The 20534-nt window shown below is 43.2% G+C and overlaps 2 protein-coding genes across 3 annotated transcripts; both read left to right on the top strand.

Moving 5' to 3' along the window:
* The first annotated feature begins 1739 nt into the window (after positions 1-1739).
* On the top strand, positions 1740-3800 carry Crygb (crystallin, gamma B). Its single transcript, NM_001109875.2, is given in 3 exon segments — positions 1740-1781; positions 1870-2112; positions 3460-3800. Coding segments are annotated over 3 exon segments (528 nt in total). The 5' UTR covers positions 1740-1772; the 3' UTR covers positions 3736-3800.
* Positions 3801-11628: 7828 nt separating this feature from the next.
* Crygc (crystallin, gamma C) lies at positions 11629-13674 on the top strand. Of its 2 annotated transcripts, none has more exon segments than NM_001081660.2 (3): positions 11629-11664; positions 11757-11999; positions 13328-13674. In NM_001081660.2, coding segments are annotated over 3 exon segments (525 nt in total). In that variant the 5' UTR covers positions 11629-11655; the 3' UTR covers positions 13601-13674.
* The last annotated feature ends 6860 nt before the right edge of the window (positions 13675-20534 follow it).

The raw sequence follows: 20534 nt of genomic DNA, 5'->3' as shown, positions 1-20534 counted from the left end.
TTTTTCTTAAAACAAAACAAAACAAAGCTAGCTGGTCATTCACCCACTTTGTGTGTGAGCCCAGGGCTTAAAAGGAGTCACTGAGCGTGGTGAGTCACTTGGCTAGTTGATTCGGGGCCAAGAAAGGGAGAGATCTGGAGTAAGAAGGTCTGGGGTAGAGGTACATGCATGGAGCTACAGACATAGCTACACAGTATGACCCTGCCACACACTGCTGCCTCTCACAGTGCTTCCACAACGAGAAAATGCTAAACCACCCAAGCAAGTGACAGAACTATTGGAACAAAGTACTCAAAAATGTCACATCCGTGGCAGCTCAGGGGAAGGCTGTGCCTAACTGCTCCCGACAACATTAATTCAGCCATTACCATTATGCATCGTCCTGTCCACCTGAAAGGCAGAAGAGTCACGCACCTTAGTGTGCTCTCTGCTTTTGAGGAAGTCCACCAGCCTCTTGGTGGTAACTTGACTACCTAGGTCCTTTCCATTCACCCTTGCTGGCATCCACATACATCTCACAGGTATTTGTTGCCCTGAAGGGTAGACAGTAAACTTATATGCTAAATAAATAGTATATGCTTGTGAGTAATCACCATATTTCCCCAAAGACAACGAAAAGATGCATTGTTTTGCACTTCTGCAAATCCTTAATTTGTGAAAATGTCAGTACTCATTTGTGAAAGAATCATATTTTCTTAAAATAGCAAATAAACTCAGCACTGCCCTGAAAACTGTCACTTTGACGTCGACCAGGGGCCCCCATGGTTCCCACAATACATGTATAAGGCACACTGTCAAGGAACCCTCCACACTCCTCCCACCCCCCACTCCACCCACCCTCCACGCTCCACCTCCCATGCCCAAATCTTGCCGGATAGTACCCATTATCCGAAGTCTGAGAAAGTTAGTGGTGGGTGCTAGGAAAGTTTCTGTCTGGATCCTTATTACTATTTTGATGATAGCTCCTGACAAAAACAAAACAAAGAAACAAACAAACAAAAAAGAAAAAGAAAAAAAACCCACACCTTTGGACATTTGAAAGAGGGACGGATCCTGGACAGGCATCAGCAGAAGGAAGATTTAAAAGTGGAGGAAGCATAAGAATAGCTGTTCTTTTCCCCCAGTCAGGGCCATAACAAGGTCTTCATGTGCATTGAAACTCTGTTCTAGGTGCAAGGGTGGAGAAGAGACATCACAAACTGCAGCTAACAATTGTTTCAGACCGTCCCCCAGCAAACATTAATAATCATAGAATCTTGAATTTGAACTAAACTTTATGCTTTTCAGAATATTTCCTCAGATTAAATCTCCCTGATCTCTCTTACTCGAGATTCCTTACTGTTTAAGTTTTCGCTTTAAAAAAAAGTTTAAAGCATACAACCAAAATCCGAAGCACGTGCAGTTGCTAAATCAGATTTGCTTTGAGAAGTCCGTTAAGCCGAGTAAGCTATAAAGTAAACGCATAGAATTAGAGCTTCGCTCGTTCTTTTGCAAAACAAGAGCAAAGACTTTTCTCATTGGTAGCAACAACACAACAGCTTTAGTGAATTAGAGCAACCCGAACCTACCAGAAAGAATGAGAGTAAACCATTCAGCCAACTCCAATGAGCAGAGGGAGGGAGAGAGCTCTCCGAGCTTGCAAATCCCCTTACTCACTGGAATGGGCCCTTTTGTGTGATTTCCTGTGGAGGCAGCAGTCATGACAGCTATATATACCAGAGGCGCTCCCCTAGAGCCTCACAGCTCCCAGGGCATCTCTTACTATCAGCGAGATGGGAAAGGTAAGTCCCGGAACCCTGACCTTTGCCCTCAAGCAGCATCCTTGCTGGCAGAAATCAATTATTTGTCTGGTCCCCTCTGCCCTTACAGATCACCTTCTTCGAGGACCGAGGCTTCCAGGGCCGCTGCTATGAGTGCAGCAGCGACTGCCCCAACCTGCAGACCTACTTCAGCCGCTGCAACTCCGTCCGCGTGGACAGTGGCTGCTGGATGCTCTATGAGCGCCCCAACTACCAGGGCCACCAGTACTTCCTGCGACGCGGGGACTACCCTGACTACCAGCAGTGGATGGGTTTCAGCGACTCCATTCGCTCCTGCCGCCTCATCCCCCAAGTGAGTTTGGCTCTGTCCTCATTATTGGTCTCTGGAAACACAAATTACCTTTAAAAAAATCATCTTAAACCAAGTCGTTTCAATTAGAGCAGAGAGTGGGTCTGACAGTATGTGTGTTCAGTGGTATATCATTTCTCAGGAACGTGGTGTTGAGTTTCTTAGAAAACTCACATCCACCTTTTTATATTTATAGGCCATCAAGAATTCAAACACCAGAGAGTAATTTTAAAAACAGGATATCGAAGACAGTGCATTTATCATTTGCTTAACATATAAATTCCCTGCATATATATAGTCCTTAGTTCATTCCAAACCACTTCTAGTCAGAAATTCAATGTTTCTTAATCTAAAAATATAATGTACTACTATGTCGGTGTTTTAAAATGCGTTGGTTGGGTAGGATATGCTGAAGAGATAGCAGCAAGAGTTCAAGGCCAGCCTGAGCTACCCACTTTGTATAGTTCAGACCACCCTGATCTCATCTAAAAACGTGTTGCCTTGCTTGGCCTTGCGTTTCTTTCTGCTTGCTTTTCCCACCTTCTGCTTTTCATTCATTTGTAGTGGACAGTGCCCATGGGCTCGCTTGGAGGAATACCCCAGCGCAAAGGCCAGATCTAAAGCTAAAGTCCCAGACTCATGCTTTCTGGAGATGGCCATAGGTAGCATCCTAGGCAGGTAGAGTGTGGGAGACATGAGACACAGTGCCACGGAAATCACAGGAATGTAACTTCACCATGGAGAGTTGCCCCTGACAGGAAGGGTCAGCCTACAGGCAGGAAGCCAGGGAAAAGCCGATTTGAACCGAAACTGAGGCTTGGAAAGAGAAAGAAGGAAACACAGCACCTAATTTATCACAGGGGCTCAGCCTTCTGAATTGTAGATATGTGAACCAATACACTTGTTTTGCAGAAAAAAATCGCTGAAGGTTGATACCTTGTCAACAAGGGAGATAAATCAAAATGCTACCTTCCTGGTAACTTTTAGATTTCCTCCCCTGCAAAGGGCTGTCTCAGCACTGAGATGGTATGGGTTTTATTTTTTAATTATTTTTAGATTAAGTGTGATGATCTTTATTTTAAGCAACTTTTAATTGCCAGGGACTTATGGATGGGTAGGTAGGCATGGAGAGGCCTGAGGGCTGTTTCTCAATTGGCCATTGACACCCTAGAGTCTTCAAGAGACACCCTAAGCTTTAGGAATAGAGACTTCCGTACTCTGTAACATGCTTGTCCTGAACGCAAACTTGGACTTGGGATTTTGAGGCTGGAGGTGTCGGGACAGGAAACATCTTTGTGCTCATTTGCTTTTCTTCTTCTGTCTGCCCCCACCCTCACTCCCCCACCCCAGCACTCGGGCACTTACAGAATGAGGATCTACGAAAGAGATGACTTCAGAGGACAAATGTCAGAGATCACAGACGACTGTCTCTCTCTTCAGGATCGCTTCCACCTCAGCGAGATTCACTCCCTCAATGTAATGGAGGGCTGCTGGGTCCTCTATGAGATGCCTAGCTACAGAGGGCGCCAGTACCTGCTGAGGCCGGGAGAGTACAGGAGATATCTTGACTGGGGGGCTGCAAACGCCAAAGTTGGCTCTTTTAGAAGAGTCATGGATTTTTACTGAGGCATTTTGAGACTCTACTTTTCTCCTCTAGAAACTAATAAAATATGTAGCTTATGATTCTGGCACCACAAGAGTCCTGCCTTTCTTTTAATCTCTTAAGCAGAGATGGGAAGGAACTTCCTATACGGGGAAATAGCATTCTGGGTATTCTAATGACTACATATGTAAGGTTAAGGACCTTAAGTTTAAGTTATCAAGAAAAGTCACAGCTGGCCTGGTGACAGGATTTAGCAGGTAAAGATGCCTGTCCCAAGTCTGAGTGTCCCATGTTTGATCCCCAAGACCCTCACAGAAGGAGAGTGTCAATTCTCCCAAGATTGGTTTTTTGATTGACCGCCTCCCCCCAACCCTCCCACAAATAAATAAAAATGCAATGGAAAAAAAATTAAGGATAAGCCAAACCATGACCAGTACTAAAACCTGGTTTTTCTTACGGGTCCTAGAAAAGAGGTAACTGAGTAAAATGTGACAAAAATGACCTGCATTTAGTAAATGAAGTTACAGGGCTGTTTCTTGTAAGGCTCATAAAATAAGTCTGATGAGTTTAGGTCAAAATGCATCAGATTGCCCCATCCTTTGAGAGGTTAATAAGTTGGCTCAAATGTCTTGCCTGGAGTGGGAACTTTATACAACCACCCTTTCCTACACAGACATGACCGGGAAAAGGATTGTGTGGCCCATGCTTCGCCCTAGCCCAGAGTCTCCTGCCTCAACACTGGATGGGCGCTCACACTCTCCCACGAGTGCTGATTTTCCCATGGGCCACCCTGACCCAGATGGAGAACTCGTTCTCCAATGACCCCTGACCCAGCTCTCACATGTGGCTTCAATGCACACAACTGTTTTTGTTATAGAGGTTCCGGGGTATGAGTGTAAGCTTATAATAAAGCAGGGCAATTATAGAAATTTAACGCTAGATGACCCCTGCTTTTGAGGGTGTGGCTCAACAGAGAGCATTTATTTAACATGAGTAAGGCCATAAACTCAACCCCGAATATTAGAAAAAGCAAAAAGTACTTTGTTCGATGGCCTGTGGTCTGTAGGTATTAGCAGGCCTGCCTCCTTTCCGTCCTTGTTCCCCTCATCGTGGTACTTATCTGTGTACACAAGGATGCTTATTTCTTTTGGGACTCCTGTCATTTCATATCTTTGGAAACTTCATGTTCAATACCTAAGCACTGTATAGATACAGTAAGCATATAATCGGCACATAAAATTTGTTTACTTTAGAGAGTTAAGGACCTTCCTATTAATAATCTTCTATAATTCTGGTCAAAGAACTGTTCTGAGAAAACTGGGGCATACAATTATAAATTTTATGTGAATACATATTTAGTCAGTAAATACCTTATAAAATGTTGCATATAAATATTAACCCTAGTTCTTTAACCTTTAACTCCCAACATCAGTTTATCTGTTAGAATCCACTCTGGGATATATTCAAGTCTCTGTTCACCACCACTAACACACCAAGCATGAGCGAGGATGGCAGAAGAGGCTTGCCTGTTATTTTCCCACTATTTGCTTGGGAGGCAGAAAGATTGCACCTGAGCCAACGAAATTATTAGTAAATACCTCGAGTGAAATGCAACGAAACAACAAAAACAACAAACAAAACGAAACCTCCCTTAGCCTTTTTCTTTTTGGAAAGTGGTGGTATTTTTGAGATTGTGTCTCTTTACACAGTCCTGGCTGTCCTGGAACTCACTATGTAGACCAGGCTGGCCTCAAACTCAGAGATCTGCCTGCCTTTGCTTCCAAGTGCTGGGGTCAAAGGTGTGGACCGTTATGATCATCATCCCTGCATCTTTCTCTTGGAGTCATTGTTCGTGAAAATTCTCTGCTCTCTTCTGTGGAATACAGAAAAAGAGATAGGTGTTCTCACACAACAAAAAGAAAAGGTCACCAATGGAGAATGGCTTAGGGAAGGTACTATACCCAAACTAACAACTACTACTACTACTTCTCCACTTCCTCCCGTCCTCCCCCTCCTCTTCCTCCTTCTTTGATTTTTTTTTTTTTTTTGAGATAGGGTTTCTCTATATAGTCTTGGCTGTCCCAGAACTCACTCTGTAGATCAGACTGGCTTGACTCATAAAGTCATGTCTATATTCCAGCCAGAGGGATTAAAGGTGTGTCATTCCAGCCAGATCACACAGACCTAGAAGGTCTTTGGACGTGATCCCTTGCCAGAGCAGCCATGTTATTGGATTAAAATTCCTTGACAGTTTGTTTTTGCTTTCTGCTTTTCAGTAGGCTGTGAAGATGGCTGAGATTCACACGTGGTCAATGTGACAGATTAAATGATAGTCTAATGTTTAGCCAAAAACTGAACATGTATATCACCCCATTCACACAAGGCTCAGGAAACAGCACAGAAGAAGGTAGAGAACTGTGTGGAATATCAACTGCTGGGAACGGCATGGCCACTGCACCCCTGAACTCATAGCAGCTATGGCCACCTGTATGGAGCTGGCTTCCTAAGGTGGAGCTGGGAGGAAGTCACAGGTTCTACCCCCAAGAACTTATACCTTGGTGATGGACACTGTTGGAAGGAGAGGCATTTTCATCAGTGGGATAGGTACTGATAAGTATACATGCTCCTGCAAACGACCCCTCACCCATGCTTCTGTAAACACCCAAATGCAACTCATGGAGTCATAGTGAACAACACACACAGACAGAAGAAAGCATTGGTGTCTCAGAGTTTTATTGCCACAAAGAAACACTATGACCATGGCACCTCTTATAAAGGAAAACATTTCATTGGAGCTGGCTTACACTTTCAGAGGTTCGGTCCATTATTGTCCTGATGGGAAGCATGGCAGCATGCAGGCAGACACGGTGCTGGAGACAGAGCTGAGAGTTCTACATCTTGATCTGAAGGCAGCAGAAAGAAACTGCGGGCCACACTGGGCATAACTTGAGTATATAAGACCTCAAAGCCCCCCAACAGTGACACACCTCCTTCAATAAGGTCATGGCTCCTAATAGTGCCATTCCGTATAGCCACATGCATCTGTGAGGGTTTTCCTATTCAAACCACCACAGTTGGGGAGACTAATTAAGAAAGGGAGTAGTAAGAGTGTGAGGGAGATAAGAGTGTAAGGCGGTGAGTATGATCAAAATAGAATACGGGGCTGGGGATTTAGCTCAGTGGTAGAGCGCTTACCTAGGAAGCGCAAGGCCCTGGGTTCGGTCCCCAGCTCCAAAAAAAAGAACCAAAAAAAAAAAAAAATAGAATATGTACACATGTGAAAGAGTTATAGTGAAATCTATCTGAAAGAATTAGCAATACTAGTTAAAATAATAAAGAGAATCTTTTTTTTTTTTTTGGTTCTTTTTTTCGGAGCTGGGGACCGAGAATCTTAATAAGTTGTGAGCAAGACCTTATCTGTGAAGTTTTTAAAGAAAAATAAAGGAATGGGCCAGGTAAGTTGGTACAGCCCATAATTCCAGCACTTGGGAAGATGAGACAGGAAGATCACGAGTTCGAGGCCAGTCCATACCACATATCAAATTTAAATCTGACCTTGGCTATACAGAAAGACTTTGCATAGCGTGTCATATACAGAGGTGAATGCTAGCCGCAAACCATTAAACTGAGAATGGGACCTCCATTGGAGAAGTTAGAGAAAGGATTGAAGGAGCTGATGGGGTTTGCAACCCCATAAGCATAACAGTGTCAACCAACCAGAGCTCCCAGGGACTAAACCATTATCCAAAGACTATACATGGACAGACCCAGGGCTCCAGCTGCATATGTAGCAGAGAATAGCCTTGATGGGCACCAATGGAAGAAGTTCTTGGTGCTATCAAGGTTGGACCCCCAGTGTAGGGGAATGTCAGGGGGTGGGGAATGGGGAGGGAGGGTTGGATGGGGAGGGGAACACCCTTATAGAAGAAGGGAGGGATGGAATAGGGGGCTTATGTCCAGGAAACTGGGAAAGGGAATAACATTTGAAATGTAAATAAAGAAATAACCAATAAAAAAAAGAAAGACTTTGTATTAAAGCAAATTTTAGAAAGTTTTTTTTGGGGGGAGGGGGTTGAGACAGGGTATCTCCGTGTATCCCTAGCTGTCCTGGATTTCGTTCTGTAGACCAGGCTAGTCTCAAACTCACAGAGATTTGCCTGCCTATGCCTCCCAAGTCTGGGATTAAAGGTGTGCACCATCACTATCTTAAAACAATTTTTAAATCGAAACTGAAGACTTACAAGAAACTGAAGGATTTATTTGTTAATAATTTTAGTTAGCATATCACAGAATGGATTTCATTGTGACATTTTCACACCAGTTTATCATTGCACCATTGTACTTATATCATATTTATCCCTGACTTTACCTATATCTGTCCTACCCACCCCTACTGATCCCCTTTTGTTACCACGTCAGATTATTTTAGAAATAAAGTTTCCCTATACGAGAGTAGTGTATGATATTTATCTTTGTGAGTCTGTAAATTTTATTTAATACAAAGATCTCTGGTTCCATCCATTTCTTTGCAAGCAACATCATTTCATTCTTCCTTCCTTAAGTAGGCATGCCACATTTCTTCATTCATTCATCTCCTAAGGGGTGTTCAAACTGCTTCCATACTTTGGCTACTGTGAACAGTGCTGAGAGACACACAGGTGAGCAGGTGTTTCTCACTGACAGGATCTTCAAAGTTTAGTCCAAGAATTATCTAGTCCTGGTTAAAACATGCAGATGCTAAGATTCTTGTCTTCATTTAATGAGGTAGAATCTTCTTAGGGCCCAGAAATATGTATTTTTACAAGCACTGTAATTATTACACACAGTAGTTTATAAACTAACAAGATTATTTCTTCTTCTTCTTCTTCTTCTTCTTCTTCTTCTTCTTCTTCTTCTTCTTCTTCTTCTTCTTCTTCTTCTCCTTCTCCTTCTCCTTCTCCTTCTCCTTCTCCTTCTCCTTCTCCTTCTCCTTCTCCTTCTCCTCCTTCTTCTTTTCCTCCTCCTCCTTCTTTTCTTCCTTCTCCTCCTCCTCCTCTTTCTCCTTTTTCTTCTTCTTTTTGTCTTTTTTTTCTTCTTTGAGACAGGTCTCTCTACATAGCTCTGGCTGTCCTGGAATTCACCATGTAGTCCAAGCTGGCCTTTAATGCACAGAGATCCATCTTCCTATGCCAAGTTCAGGGGATTAAAGGCATGCACTGCCACTCCCAGCCCCCCTGACAAGATTCCTAATGTTTATTCTAAATCTTATCTTTTTTTTTTTTAACCACAAAATAGCTCTATAGAAGTGAAGGTTTCAGGAACCTTTTGAGAACACTTAACCTTTGGTCAGGAAGCAGGCTGACATCATCCTTAATAATGTCACTCTAATGCTACTGTCAATGTCATTAATATTACCAGTGTTCATCTGCACCAAGTAGTGTGCCAAAAATGGTATACATGTAGTCTGGTTAAGGAACGTTAATGTCTATTAGCTAAACATCTCTAGGAACTGCCTACCTGTAAGCAAATTAAGTTTAAGACTTGCTGCTTCCAGGGAAAACACATATCCTGAGGAAATGGGGATGTTTTCCAATAGCTGACTTTAGAAGAGCTGTGTCTCGAATGTATACCTTGCTAGTGTGGTTTGAGAGAGGTCTAAAACAGTGGAGGTCTGGGTGGAGAAGCCCATGTATGAATAAGGTCTTGGGTTCAATCCCTACCACTGCCATACACAGGAAGAGAGAGACAGGAGTAGAGGTGAAAGGGAGAGGAAAGGAGGGAGAGAGGGAAGAAAGAAAACAAGAGAAAAAAAAAGCTCAGAAATTTGCCAGAGTTGGCTATGCACACCTGTAATCACAGAACCGAAGTGGCTGAGGCAGGAGGACTGCAGTATGTTCAGGGCTTGCTTAATGAGACCCTAGGGCGCGGGGGCTGGGGGTGGGGGACAAAACTGTAAATAAAGAAGTAACAGTGTAACAGTTTGGTGCTGGGCTTGGAGGGTGGTGTGATATGTGTGTGTGTGTGTGTGTGTGTGTGGTGTGTATGGATGTGTGTGTGATGTATGTGTGTGCTTGTGTGTGTGTGTGGTGTGTGTATATGTGTGTATGTGTGTGATGTGTATGGATGTGTGGGTGTGATGTATGTGTGTGTGGTGTGTGTGTGTATGTGTGTTCATGGTGTCTACATTTGTGTGTGGTGTGTGTGTATGTATGAATGTGATATATGTGTGAGTGTGTATGTGTGAGTGTGTGTGGTGTGTGAGTGTGTGTGGTGTGTATGTGATATGTGTGAGTGTGTATGTGAGTGTGTAATGTGTGTGTATGTGTGAGTGTGTGTGAGTGTGTGTGTGATGTGTGTGTGTGTGAGTGTGTGTGGTGTGTATGTGATATATGTGTGTATGTATGAGTATGTGATGTGTGTGAGTGTGTGTGGTGTGTATGTGATATATGTGAGTGTGTATGTATGAGTATGTGATGTGTGTGAGTGTGTGTGGTGTGTATGTGATATGTGTGAGTGTGTATGTGTGAGTGTGTGATGTGTGTGTGTATGTGTGAGTGTGTGGTGTGTGTGGTGTGTATGTGATGTGTGTGAGTGTGTGTGATGTGTGTGAGTGTGTGAGTGTGTGTGTGGTGTGTATGTGATATATGTGAGTGTGTATGTATGAGTATGTGATGTGTGTGAGTGTGTGTGGTGTGTACGTGATGTGTGTGAGTGTGTGAGTGTGTGTGTGTGTGAGTGTGTGTGTGTGTTTGTCCTAATCCACTAAGTCTGATTAGTGTTGTCTGTGTGTGTGAGTGTGTGTGTGTGTGTGAGTGTGTGTGTGGTGTGTATGTGATATATGTGAGTGTGTATGTATGAGTATGTGATGTGTGTGAGTGTGTGTGTTGTGTGTATGTGATATGTGTGAGTGTGTGTGGTGTGTACGTGATGTGTGTGAGTGTGTGTGTGTAAGTGTGTGTGTGTGAGTGTGTGTGTATGTGTGTTTATTAGCAAGGCTCTGCTGGCATCTATGAGACATTGTATTTGATAAACAAATAGCTAAAAAGTATTTTAAAGTGACGGTTAGTCATTTGGGCCCACAAGGACAGTACAGTGCTCAGCAGCCTCTGGGTGGCTGTAGGTTTGTCTTTGTTCAAACAAAATCACTTTGAATAACCTTGTCTGAGGGGACTTATTAAGACTGTTTATATCTAACAGCTGAATAGCAGGTCCTAGGCAGAGGCGCTGGATCAGGTGACTCTGACACAGGAGGTATACGTCTTCCCTGGCCTTGGAAGCAAGTAATTCGTACTTTCGTACATCTTTGACGGTCTTGGGCCTCACAACCATAGAAATTTTTTCCTTTGTTCTTAACTCAAGCTGGTTACCAGGGACGGATTTTGACTCACGTACTGTGAAACCACCAAGGTGGAAGCTAGCTTAGGTCCTAGAGTATCAGCTCAACATAGCCTGGAAAAGCCAAGATCCAAATCTAGGTTTGTGTCCTGTACTGAACAAGCAAACCCTGTAAAGAAAAGCAGGGGGAAGAGGAATAAGATCGCCTGGTCTCTGTTGCACTAGTCGCTGCAGTATTCGAAGAATTCCAGCATTCTCAATTCTGGGGATACTTCTACGAATGCGCAGATTCCTCCCAGATTTACCAAGTATAATGGAATCAAAATGTAGGGACGTGGACTTCAGGTCAAAAGTTCAGGCTGATGTGCTGATAAATTTAAAAAACGGTAAGAATCGGAATAAAGCAACTCTGACCAGCTAGCTCATCCAGGGCAGCGTTGGAACACACTAGAGAACCAGGCGAATCTACAGTCACCGCCACTGAATGCAGCCCGTAAAAGCCATCCATGAAATTCCCTCAGCCCGGAGGGCCCCTTTTGTGCAGTTCCGCTAACACAGCAACAACCCTCCTGCTATATAGACCGGCCCCGCTCTGCCTGGACACTGAACTCACCACGGGTCAGCCAGCCATGGGGAAGGTGAGCAGAACGCAAACTAAACGAAAAGTCAGACTGAACCGCCTTGACCCAAGGAGCAAAAGATCTCATTCAGAATTGCTCTTCCTTTACAGATCACCTTCTACGAGGACCGAGGCTTCCAGGGCCGCTGCTATGAGTGCAGCAGCGACTGCCCCAACCTGCAGACCTACTTCAGCCGCTGCAACTCCGTCCGCGTGGACAGTGGCTGCTGGATGCTCTATGAGCGCCCCAACTACCAGGGCCACCAGTACTTCCTGCGACGCGGGGACTACCCTGACTACCAGCAGTGGATGGGTTTCAGCGACTCCATTCGCTCCTGCCGCCTCATCCCCCATGTGAGTCCTGTTTGATTTCATTTCTTGCTGCCGAGGGGTCCTCACTGTTTTACTGATCCAGAGAATAGGGTTTGTTTGTCTGTCTGTCTGTCTGTCTGTTTGTTTGTTTGTTTGTTTTTTCTGAGTATCTAAGTGTTAAGTGGTCCTCAAATGCCTGCCTAAGTCTAAGAGAATACAGGCAGGAAAACAGAATTATAAGGAAGAATCCACTTTCAGAAGGTCCAGTTGTTTTTTGTTTTGTTTTTTTTTAATTTTCTTTGCTACCATTAGATTAATCAAAAGTTGTCCCAACGAATGTAATCTTATGCAGGGATATAAAACAAAACTAGTTGGGAATGAGAGGGTAATTACACTCATCAGATTGATTTTTATGTATTTAATAAAGGGATTCCTGGTAAGGGAGTTAATTAAACTTTATTGTGGAGTAGAAAACATTGAAAAGTACGGAGATCAGAAACTGTACGGGCAGAACTCAAATGATAATTTTCCTTAGTTTTGAAGATCGGCTCAGTTCTCATTATAAGCGGTTATTTAAATTAACTTTCCACAGAAGTGTGTGATTTTTCAGAACTCCACTTTAGCCAGGCATAGTGATAGCCTGGATTCCTAGGGTCCAGGAAGCTGAGACAAAAGTATTTTAAGTTTGATGGTAATCTAGGTTATAAAATAAACAGAATGGGACAGATGGAAATGATATGAAATTCTCAAAAAACAAAAATATATATAAGTAAAAAATCCTATTTTATATATAAAAATTATATATTTTTATGTATAAAAATATATATAACTAAAAAAATACTAGTTAAAATATGTATTTGTATACCCTCCAACATACAGCTTAGAATGAATATAAGAAATTGTGAATTAAGATATTTTAATTTTTGATATGCTCAAATTCACTTGTAATATCTTATAAGTCCCACCTCCTAGATCAGTGGGTTCTCAACTCTCCTAATGCCACAACCGTTTAAAAAAGTTCCTTATGTTGTGGTGACCCCTAGCCATAAAATTCCTTTTGTTGCTACTTCCTAACTGTAATTTTGCTACTGTCGTGTATCATAATATAGATACCCGTGTTTTCCGATGGTCTTAAGCCATCACTGTAAACAGGTCATTGGACCTATAGATTGAGAACCACTGTTCTAAATGAAAAGAAACCTGGGCGTCTCTAATGCGAGCAGGAGACCCATCCATGAATAGCTCTCCAAAATCTCGCAGGCTCAGATCTTACTCCAACAGCCCCCTGCCTCACCCGTTGTTTAGCTTGGGTGAGTTCTGGAAGAGACTCAACTGCTCTTTTCTCATCTTTCTTTGTGTGACCCAAGCAGACAGGTTCCCACAGGATGCGTCTGTATGAGAAAGAAGATCACAAAGGCGTCATGATGGAGCTGAGTGAAGACTGCTCCTGCATCCAGGACCGCTTCCACCTCAGTGAGGTGCGCTCGCTGCACGTGCTAGAGGGCTGCTGGGTCCTCTATGAGATGCCTAACTACCGAGGCCGGCAGTATCTGCTGAGGCCTCAAGAGTACCGGCGCTACCACGACTGGGGCGCTGTAGATGCTAAGGCAGGCTCTTTGCGGAGGGTGGTAGATTTATACTAAAATAGGTGAACGCTACCATTTTCTCATTTTGGAACCTAATAAAGTATTTAGTCTGTATTGTTGGCAAACCTTGACTTCTGTTATTCTTTCATTGTGTGCAAATACATCCACCTGTAAACTCTCCCTACAGAAGGTGGAGCTGAGAATGGAGAGGTTAGGGTGTTCAAGAACTTTTTAATGGTGTTAACTTTGAACAAGTCTTAGATGGCTGGGGATCTATGTATGTGTCTCAGTGATAGAGCTTTTATTCAGTGTGCACAAGGTCCTGGGCTCGATCCCTAACACTACCAGAAAGAAAAGAAAAAAGTTCAGGTGGAGGGAGACTGTACCTGGTGTGGTAGGGAGGGTACACCACGTGGGGGAGGGTGTACTGTGTTGGGGAGGGTACACCATGTGGGGGAGGGTGTACCATGTGGGGGAGGTTATACCATGTGGGGGAGGGTGCACCATGTGGGTGAGGGTATACTGTGTTGGGGAAGGTATACCATGGTAGGGAGGGTATAGCTGCCGGACAATGAAAGGCCAGGTCAAGCTGAAGACACGGCAACAAGACAAACTACCAGGGAGGAAGTAGTTATCTGACAACCTTGAAGAACAACACAGTCAAAGTTGTCTTCTAATCCTGGAAGTGATTGGAGTCCAATGTTGACAAACAGCCTATCAAGACTCATAAGAGAACTAATTTCATTTACTATAGAACACAATATCACCTCAACAAGACTAGAGGTGACACCAACCTCACAAAGTTAAAACCCACTTCCTTCTGAAACCATTCCCAATGAGAAAGAGTCTTAGCCATCCAATCTAAACAGTCCTCCATTAAGACTCTTCCTGTTGGGCAGTAATGGTACAGGCCTTTAATTCCAGCACTCAGGAAGCAGAGGCAGGGGGACGTCTGAGTTCGAAGAGGCCAACCTGGTCTACAGAGTGAGTTCCAGGACAGCCAGAGTTTGTACAGAGAGAAACCCTGTTTGGGGGGTTGGGGTGGGCAGGTGGGACTTTCTTTCCAAGTCATTTTGGGTTGTGTCAAGTTGCTGATTGTATTATTACATTTCTATTTCCATTGTCATCAAAAGGAACTTATAAAAGAAAGCATGTGTTTAAGCTTATAGTTCCAGAAGGGAGTCCATAATGGCTGGGGAGGCATGACAGCTAATGCATGCACTAGGGGCAAACTGGAAGTGGGCAAAGGCTGTAAGCTCTCAGCTCGCCCCAGTGACAAACTTCCTTCCCTGAGGCCGTACCTCCCAAAAGACCTTCTCCAAGCTTTTCCACCTCCTAGGGACCAAGTGTTCACATTTGTGAGACTAAGGAAACTTCTTATACAAACCACAACAATTAAGGCTACCCACCACAGCCATTCATAACCTTACCACTTCACAAATTCTATGAATAGAAAAGTAAAAAGTCCTCCTAGTACCAGACAATGCTCATTTATATTTGGTGGGCACCTCCTGGGAGGCTTCCCTATTCACAGAGCTGAAACAGAAATACATATTAATTTGCAATGTTTGTTTGTTACAAGACAGGATCTACGCTGCTCATGCCAGCTTCAATCTTTCTATCTTAGCTTCATGAGTGATGGCATTATAAGTGGGTGTCACTATGTAGGGCTGTATGCTGTGTTAAAAAAATGTAATCCATATGGAGTTATATTTAAGTCAATGTCTTATTCTGGTTCACAGCTTAGTGGTGTGCATTGTTCAGAGGTTCCCTAAATCACCACATCTTTTCCTCATTGTTTACTGGGCTCTTAGACACAAAGGTACAAGCAAATCACTATACACAGGCTCTCTCATGTGGACATGCCATAGTTTCAGGAGAGTAGAGATCCAGACAGAAGGCTGACTGTTTATAGTGAAAGTTGTTTGCTTGTTGGTTTTTTTTTTTTTTCCAGGAGCTGAGGACCGAACCCAGGGCCTTGCGCTTGCTAGGCAAGTGATCTACCACTGAGCTAAATCCCCAACCCCTGTTTACTTGTTTTTAAATTTTATTTCTATGGGTTGCCCAGTGGTTGACTACTAAGATAGAGTCTTTACAGTTTACTGAGCATCTGTCATGGGATTGCTATCCTTGAGTATGAAACAGCACCCAAAAGTCTCCCTATTACCACTGAGCCGAATCTAGAAATACAGTTACATACCAACTCGGGGAGATCTGAGTACGGTAGCACAACTCTGGGTAGACTCCCACAACTCTGCAATCTGTGACTGCAGGGTCACAGCAAGTGTGAAGTCAGCCTGGGCTGCATTGTAAGTTCCTGGCAAGTCTGGGCTTTATAGAGACACCCTCACAATAAACAAATGAACAGATAAATAAATATCAACTACTAGGTAACAGAAACCGATCATTTTCACTTCAGTAGTTTTAATTTCAATGTATTTTCAGAATGTTGTGGTAAAAATTAAATAAAGTGGTGGAACTGGTTCCCACGAGTTCCCACTCCACGCTGGGCTCCTGGTACTCTCAGACTTGGGCGGTTGCTACCTGGTGTTAATTCTGTCACCATAGGGTGATATAGAACTAACTTTAATTTATCTCAGCGGTGGCTGGTTCCAGTGTGGCACCATGCCATGTTAGCCTAGCTATCTTCTAGCCCCAGCGGTCTCTCTGCTCCCATTGCTAATCAACCTGGCCAGCCCTGGCCAGCCCTGACCAGCCCTGACCAGCCCTGACCAGCCGGGAACTCTCTGGTTCCAGCCACTCAACAAATTGTAACACAACAATCAGATTTACCTGTTAATTCTCAATCTACAATACATCCACAGAATAAATTCACTGCCTATTAATAAAGATAGAAACCACCCACCTAGACAGTGTAATATTGACCTAGACCACCTGGATTGGAATCGTCCTCCACCTGTCTCTGTCTCCCTTTCTCCCTCCTAGACTTTTCCTAGCCTACCCTTCTTTCTCATCCAATGATAGGCTTTACCTTATCCTGGACCCGCCTTGCTACATAATGACAACATCCTACATCAGAATCATCCCATGACAGACTTCTAGAGGAAAGAGTCATGAGGGGTTTTTGTCTGTCTCTCTGTCTCTTCATAGTTCTTCTGCTATGTGTTTATGTTCTTGAACATTTGGGGGATGAAAAGTGTTTACATAACAAAAATCCTCATTTAACACTTCTTTGTTTCTTTAGCACTTCCTTGTTTTCCAGTCTGCAGCAACATCCCAAATGAGGATAGTTTCCAAAGAGTGTGAAACACCCTGTCTTTGCTGCAGGGATCAGACAGAAACTAGGAGAGTGTACAATAGACCACACATCCTGCCTTCAACCTTGGGCTGGAGGACAGGGGACAAGAAGACAGACCCAGTCTCCCTCTCTGTGTCCTTCTTCCCTCCTGCTCCCCACCGCCACCCATTCCTTTCACTGTCCCTCCCTCTGCTCCCATCTCCAAACCACTGAGGTGCAGACATAAAGAATTGTGCAGTACTCTCTGAGTGTTTAGAAATGAATTTTATCAATGGCGCAGTCCAGTCTGGCTTCTGTGTTAATGGTATTTAAGATTCACGAATCATTCTTTCAAGAAGTAAACTTCAGAATCGATCCAAGTTTGTCTGGTTGGTTTATTTTTTGTTTTTTGTTGTTGTTTTGGTTTTTTTTAAAGACAGGATTTCTTAGTCTTTGAATCTCCTGAAACTCACTCTGTAGACCAGGCTAGCCTTGAATTTGGAGATCCTCTTGCCTCTGCCTCTCAGGTACTGGGATTAAACATGTGTGCCACCACTGCCAGACTCGTTTTTTAAAAAATATGGTTTATATTTATTTGTAAATGTATTTTAAGAGATGTTGGATGGATACAAAGAATTGCCTCGGGGAGGTATTGCAGGGGATGGGAGTCATGTGTTTAGTTTTTGTTTTTTAAGATTTATTTACTTCTGTCTACAGCATTCTGCCTGCATATATGACTGCAGGCCACAAGAGGGCGCCAGATCTAGTTACAGATGGTTATGAGCCACCATGTTGTAGCTGGGAATTGAACTCAGGACCTCTGGAAGAGCAGCCTCTTAACCTCTGAGCCATCTCTCCAGCCCAAGGGAGTCATTTTGTATGCGTGTGTGTATCTTTCTTTACAGTATTGTGAGGGGGTTTTGTTTTAATATGTCTATAATTTTTTAATTATTCTAATTTAAAACACTCTGTATAAAATGGTTTTCAAATTTACACTTATATAATAAATGAAGTGATTATTTCTTTGTAAGTAAAACCAAACTGTTTACCTGCTACATTTGTTCTGTCTGATTTGTCACAACCTTAACAAGCCTTTTACATCATTCCTAGAGAGGGTACAGACCTGCCCTGCAACACAATGGCCAGGATGTGGTCAGCCAGGATCTGAAGTCCCCATCCTCTATTTAATGATCCAACTATTTTGTTAAAATGCCATGTTTTCTGTCTTTCTCTCATACCAACTTAAAAATGAGCCACGTCTTTCAAATTCCAAGAGAGTAACAGTGAGGAGCCCGATTCCCATCACTTTCATTGCCAGTCTGATGCCTTTCCTGGTGAATTATACAGCTCAGCAGAAGGTCTGGGGCTAACAATGGTTAAATAGACTTGCAGGTGACTGTGGAACACGGCGAGGAAGTGTTGGAGCAAGACTGCCTCATTTAAAGTGAAATGGTGTGCAAAGCAACCAAATCCACTGTTCATACAAGGGGGCAGGGATGGGAGTGGCTTGTAAGCATGCACTCATGCACACAAGTGACTTTAACGATGACCTTAAACTTATAGCAAACCCCATTGCCTCAGCTTTCCGAGTACTGGGATTTTAGGCTTGTGGAAGACCATTATTTTGAAGATTTTTCAAAAAGAAATTGGATCCTATAAGAAGCCTCTATCCGAGACAAATTAAGTCTCTAGGTGAAAATAAAACACTATTCTTGCTAAATTAAATAACACACCAGGCTCTTACAGCTAGTCAGGATATGGATCAGAGGCTCTTAACTCTTCCTAACATGGAGGAATGCATTTCTGAAGTGATTGGAATTTGCTAACGGGGTTGGATTTGCTAACGTTAACGACAGACAGATGAACCCAAACGCTCATCTATTGTTTTACATTCTTGAAACTAAGCAGTTCTCATCATTTTGGGTTTACGGAACTAAATTTCTTCAATTGGAACAAGCACAATAATGCCATTTTGTTTTACTTGATTTTGGATAAGCAAAAGCATTTAAAACAAAAACAAAAGTAAAACCAATCACTCTCTATTCTTACAGTGTTTTGAGACACATTTACAAAAGAACATTTTAAGTGTCCCAACTATAAAAAGTCCCTAATAAAGTATGCTGCTGGCCAAGGTCCCACACTTAGCAACTGAACTTGATACTTTCTCGACTTTCTACTCTTATTCTCTCTCTCTCTCTCTCTCTCTCTCTCTCTCTCTCTCTCTCTCTCTCTCTCTCAAGACTTACTTATTTTATATATGTGAGTACACTGTAGCTGTCTTCAGACACACCAGAAAAGGGCATCGGATCCCATTACAGATGGTTGTGAGCCACTGTGTGGTTACTGGGAATTGAACTCAAGACCTCTGGAAGAGCAGTCAGTGCTCTTGACCACTGAGCCATCTCTCCAGCCCCTCTATACTTTCTCAACTGGTCAAAGCAGCCATGTTTGAGACAGGCTGAGAGAGATCTATGAAGCCCTCGCTGGCCTAGAACTCAAACTCACAGAAATCTGCCTGCCTCTGTCTCCTAGATACTGGAACCAAAGACACGCACCCCTACACCCAGCAGAGTTTGAAAGCTCTTGTATGGAATTTAAAGTCGGTGACTTCAGGGACCACGCACATGACATAAATATATAAGAAAAAAAGTGTTGTATTTTAAGAAGTAGGGAATGATTGTGGATATATAGAAAAACTATAAAAATATTGAATGAGTAAAAAAAATTACAAATATATAAAATTATTAAAAGTATGGACTAATCCAGGACATCGCAGTACCCATCTAAGGCCACACCCAAGCACATCTGCTTCCACCATCCTCACAGTACCGGTCCTCACTTCCGGGCTAATACGGAAACTGGGGAGACCCCCAATCCGCAGACTCCACAGCAATCCCTTATGTGTCCCCTCTCTCCTCAAGAGAACACCTTAGCATCGTGGAGCTTGGGAAAATGAGAGAAGAAAACCCCAATAAAGGACGGACAGCACATTTTCTCTCCATTCCACTGGAACAGGACTCCGATTCATTAAACATGTTGAGCTCCCAGAAATCAGGAAAACGGTTTTCACATACTTCATTCTGCATGTACTTCATATTTACACTGACTACATATTGACAGTGCACATAGCAAAACCCTAGTTTGAGATAGCCTCTTCTGGTATCACTTTTTAAAAATTACTTAAATAACTAGGGGCTGCTCACAGGTCACCTCCTGGATGAGACACCAATCAAGGCAAGCCCCAGTTCCTCTGTCAGCAACAACTTGGAAGTCGTTCTGTGGTTTAAGGATCTCACACCAGGCACACGTTCACCCCACACACTATGTTCAACATGTAGGCATCGAGCCTAACATGACCTTGTCACCAGTGGCACTTTCTGCCAACATTTAAACAGAGCCACATTTTGACCCAACCATTAGTTTTTCTGCTCTATAGGAAGTCCGGTGCATTGCCCTGGTTTGTTCAGGCTGATATAAAGCCATCACAATGATCAAGAAAATCCTCTTCTTTGGTCAGATATGTTCAAATACTATTCATATCAACAGAGGCAGTGGATTCCCCCTATATACACATGTCCCCTTGTGGTATCTTCTTCCTGAGCCATCCTGTCAGAAAGCCAGCAACCAGAAGATAATAATTCAATCATCACACTGCACATAGTTGTGGTTTCAAGTTCGTTAAGTCCTCACCTAAAGAGATGGAGGAGCGAAAGGCACAGCAAGGTCCTTCCATGGGGTAACAGGACTGTGAAT

The sequence above is a fragment of the Rattus norvegicus genome, chromosome 9 (genome assembly GCF_021556685.1).
Source record: "Rattus norvegicus strain SHRSP/BbbUtx chromosome 9, alternate assembly SHRSP_T2T, whole genome shotgun sequence".
In the NCBI taxonomy this organism is placed as follows: domain Eukaryota; kingdom Metazoa; phylum Chordata; class Mammalia; order Rodentia; family Muridae; genus Rattus; species Rattus norvegicus.
The sequence above is the reverse complement of the archived record's forward strand: the minus strand, read 5'-3'. Positions and strand labels throughout refer to the sequence as shown.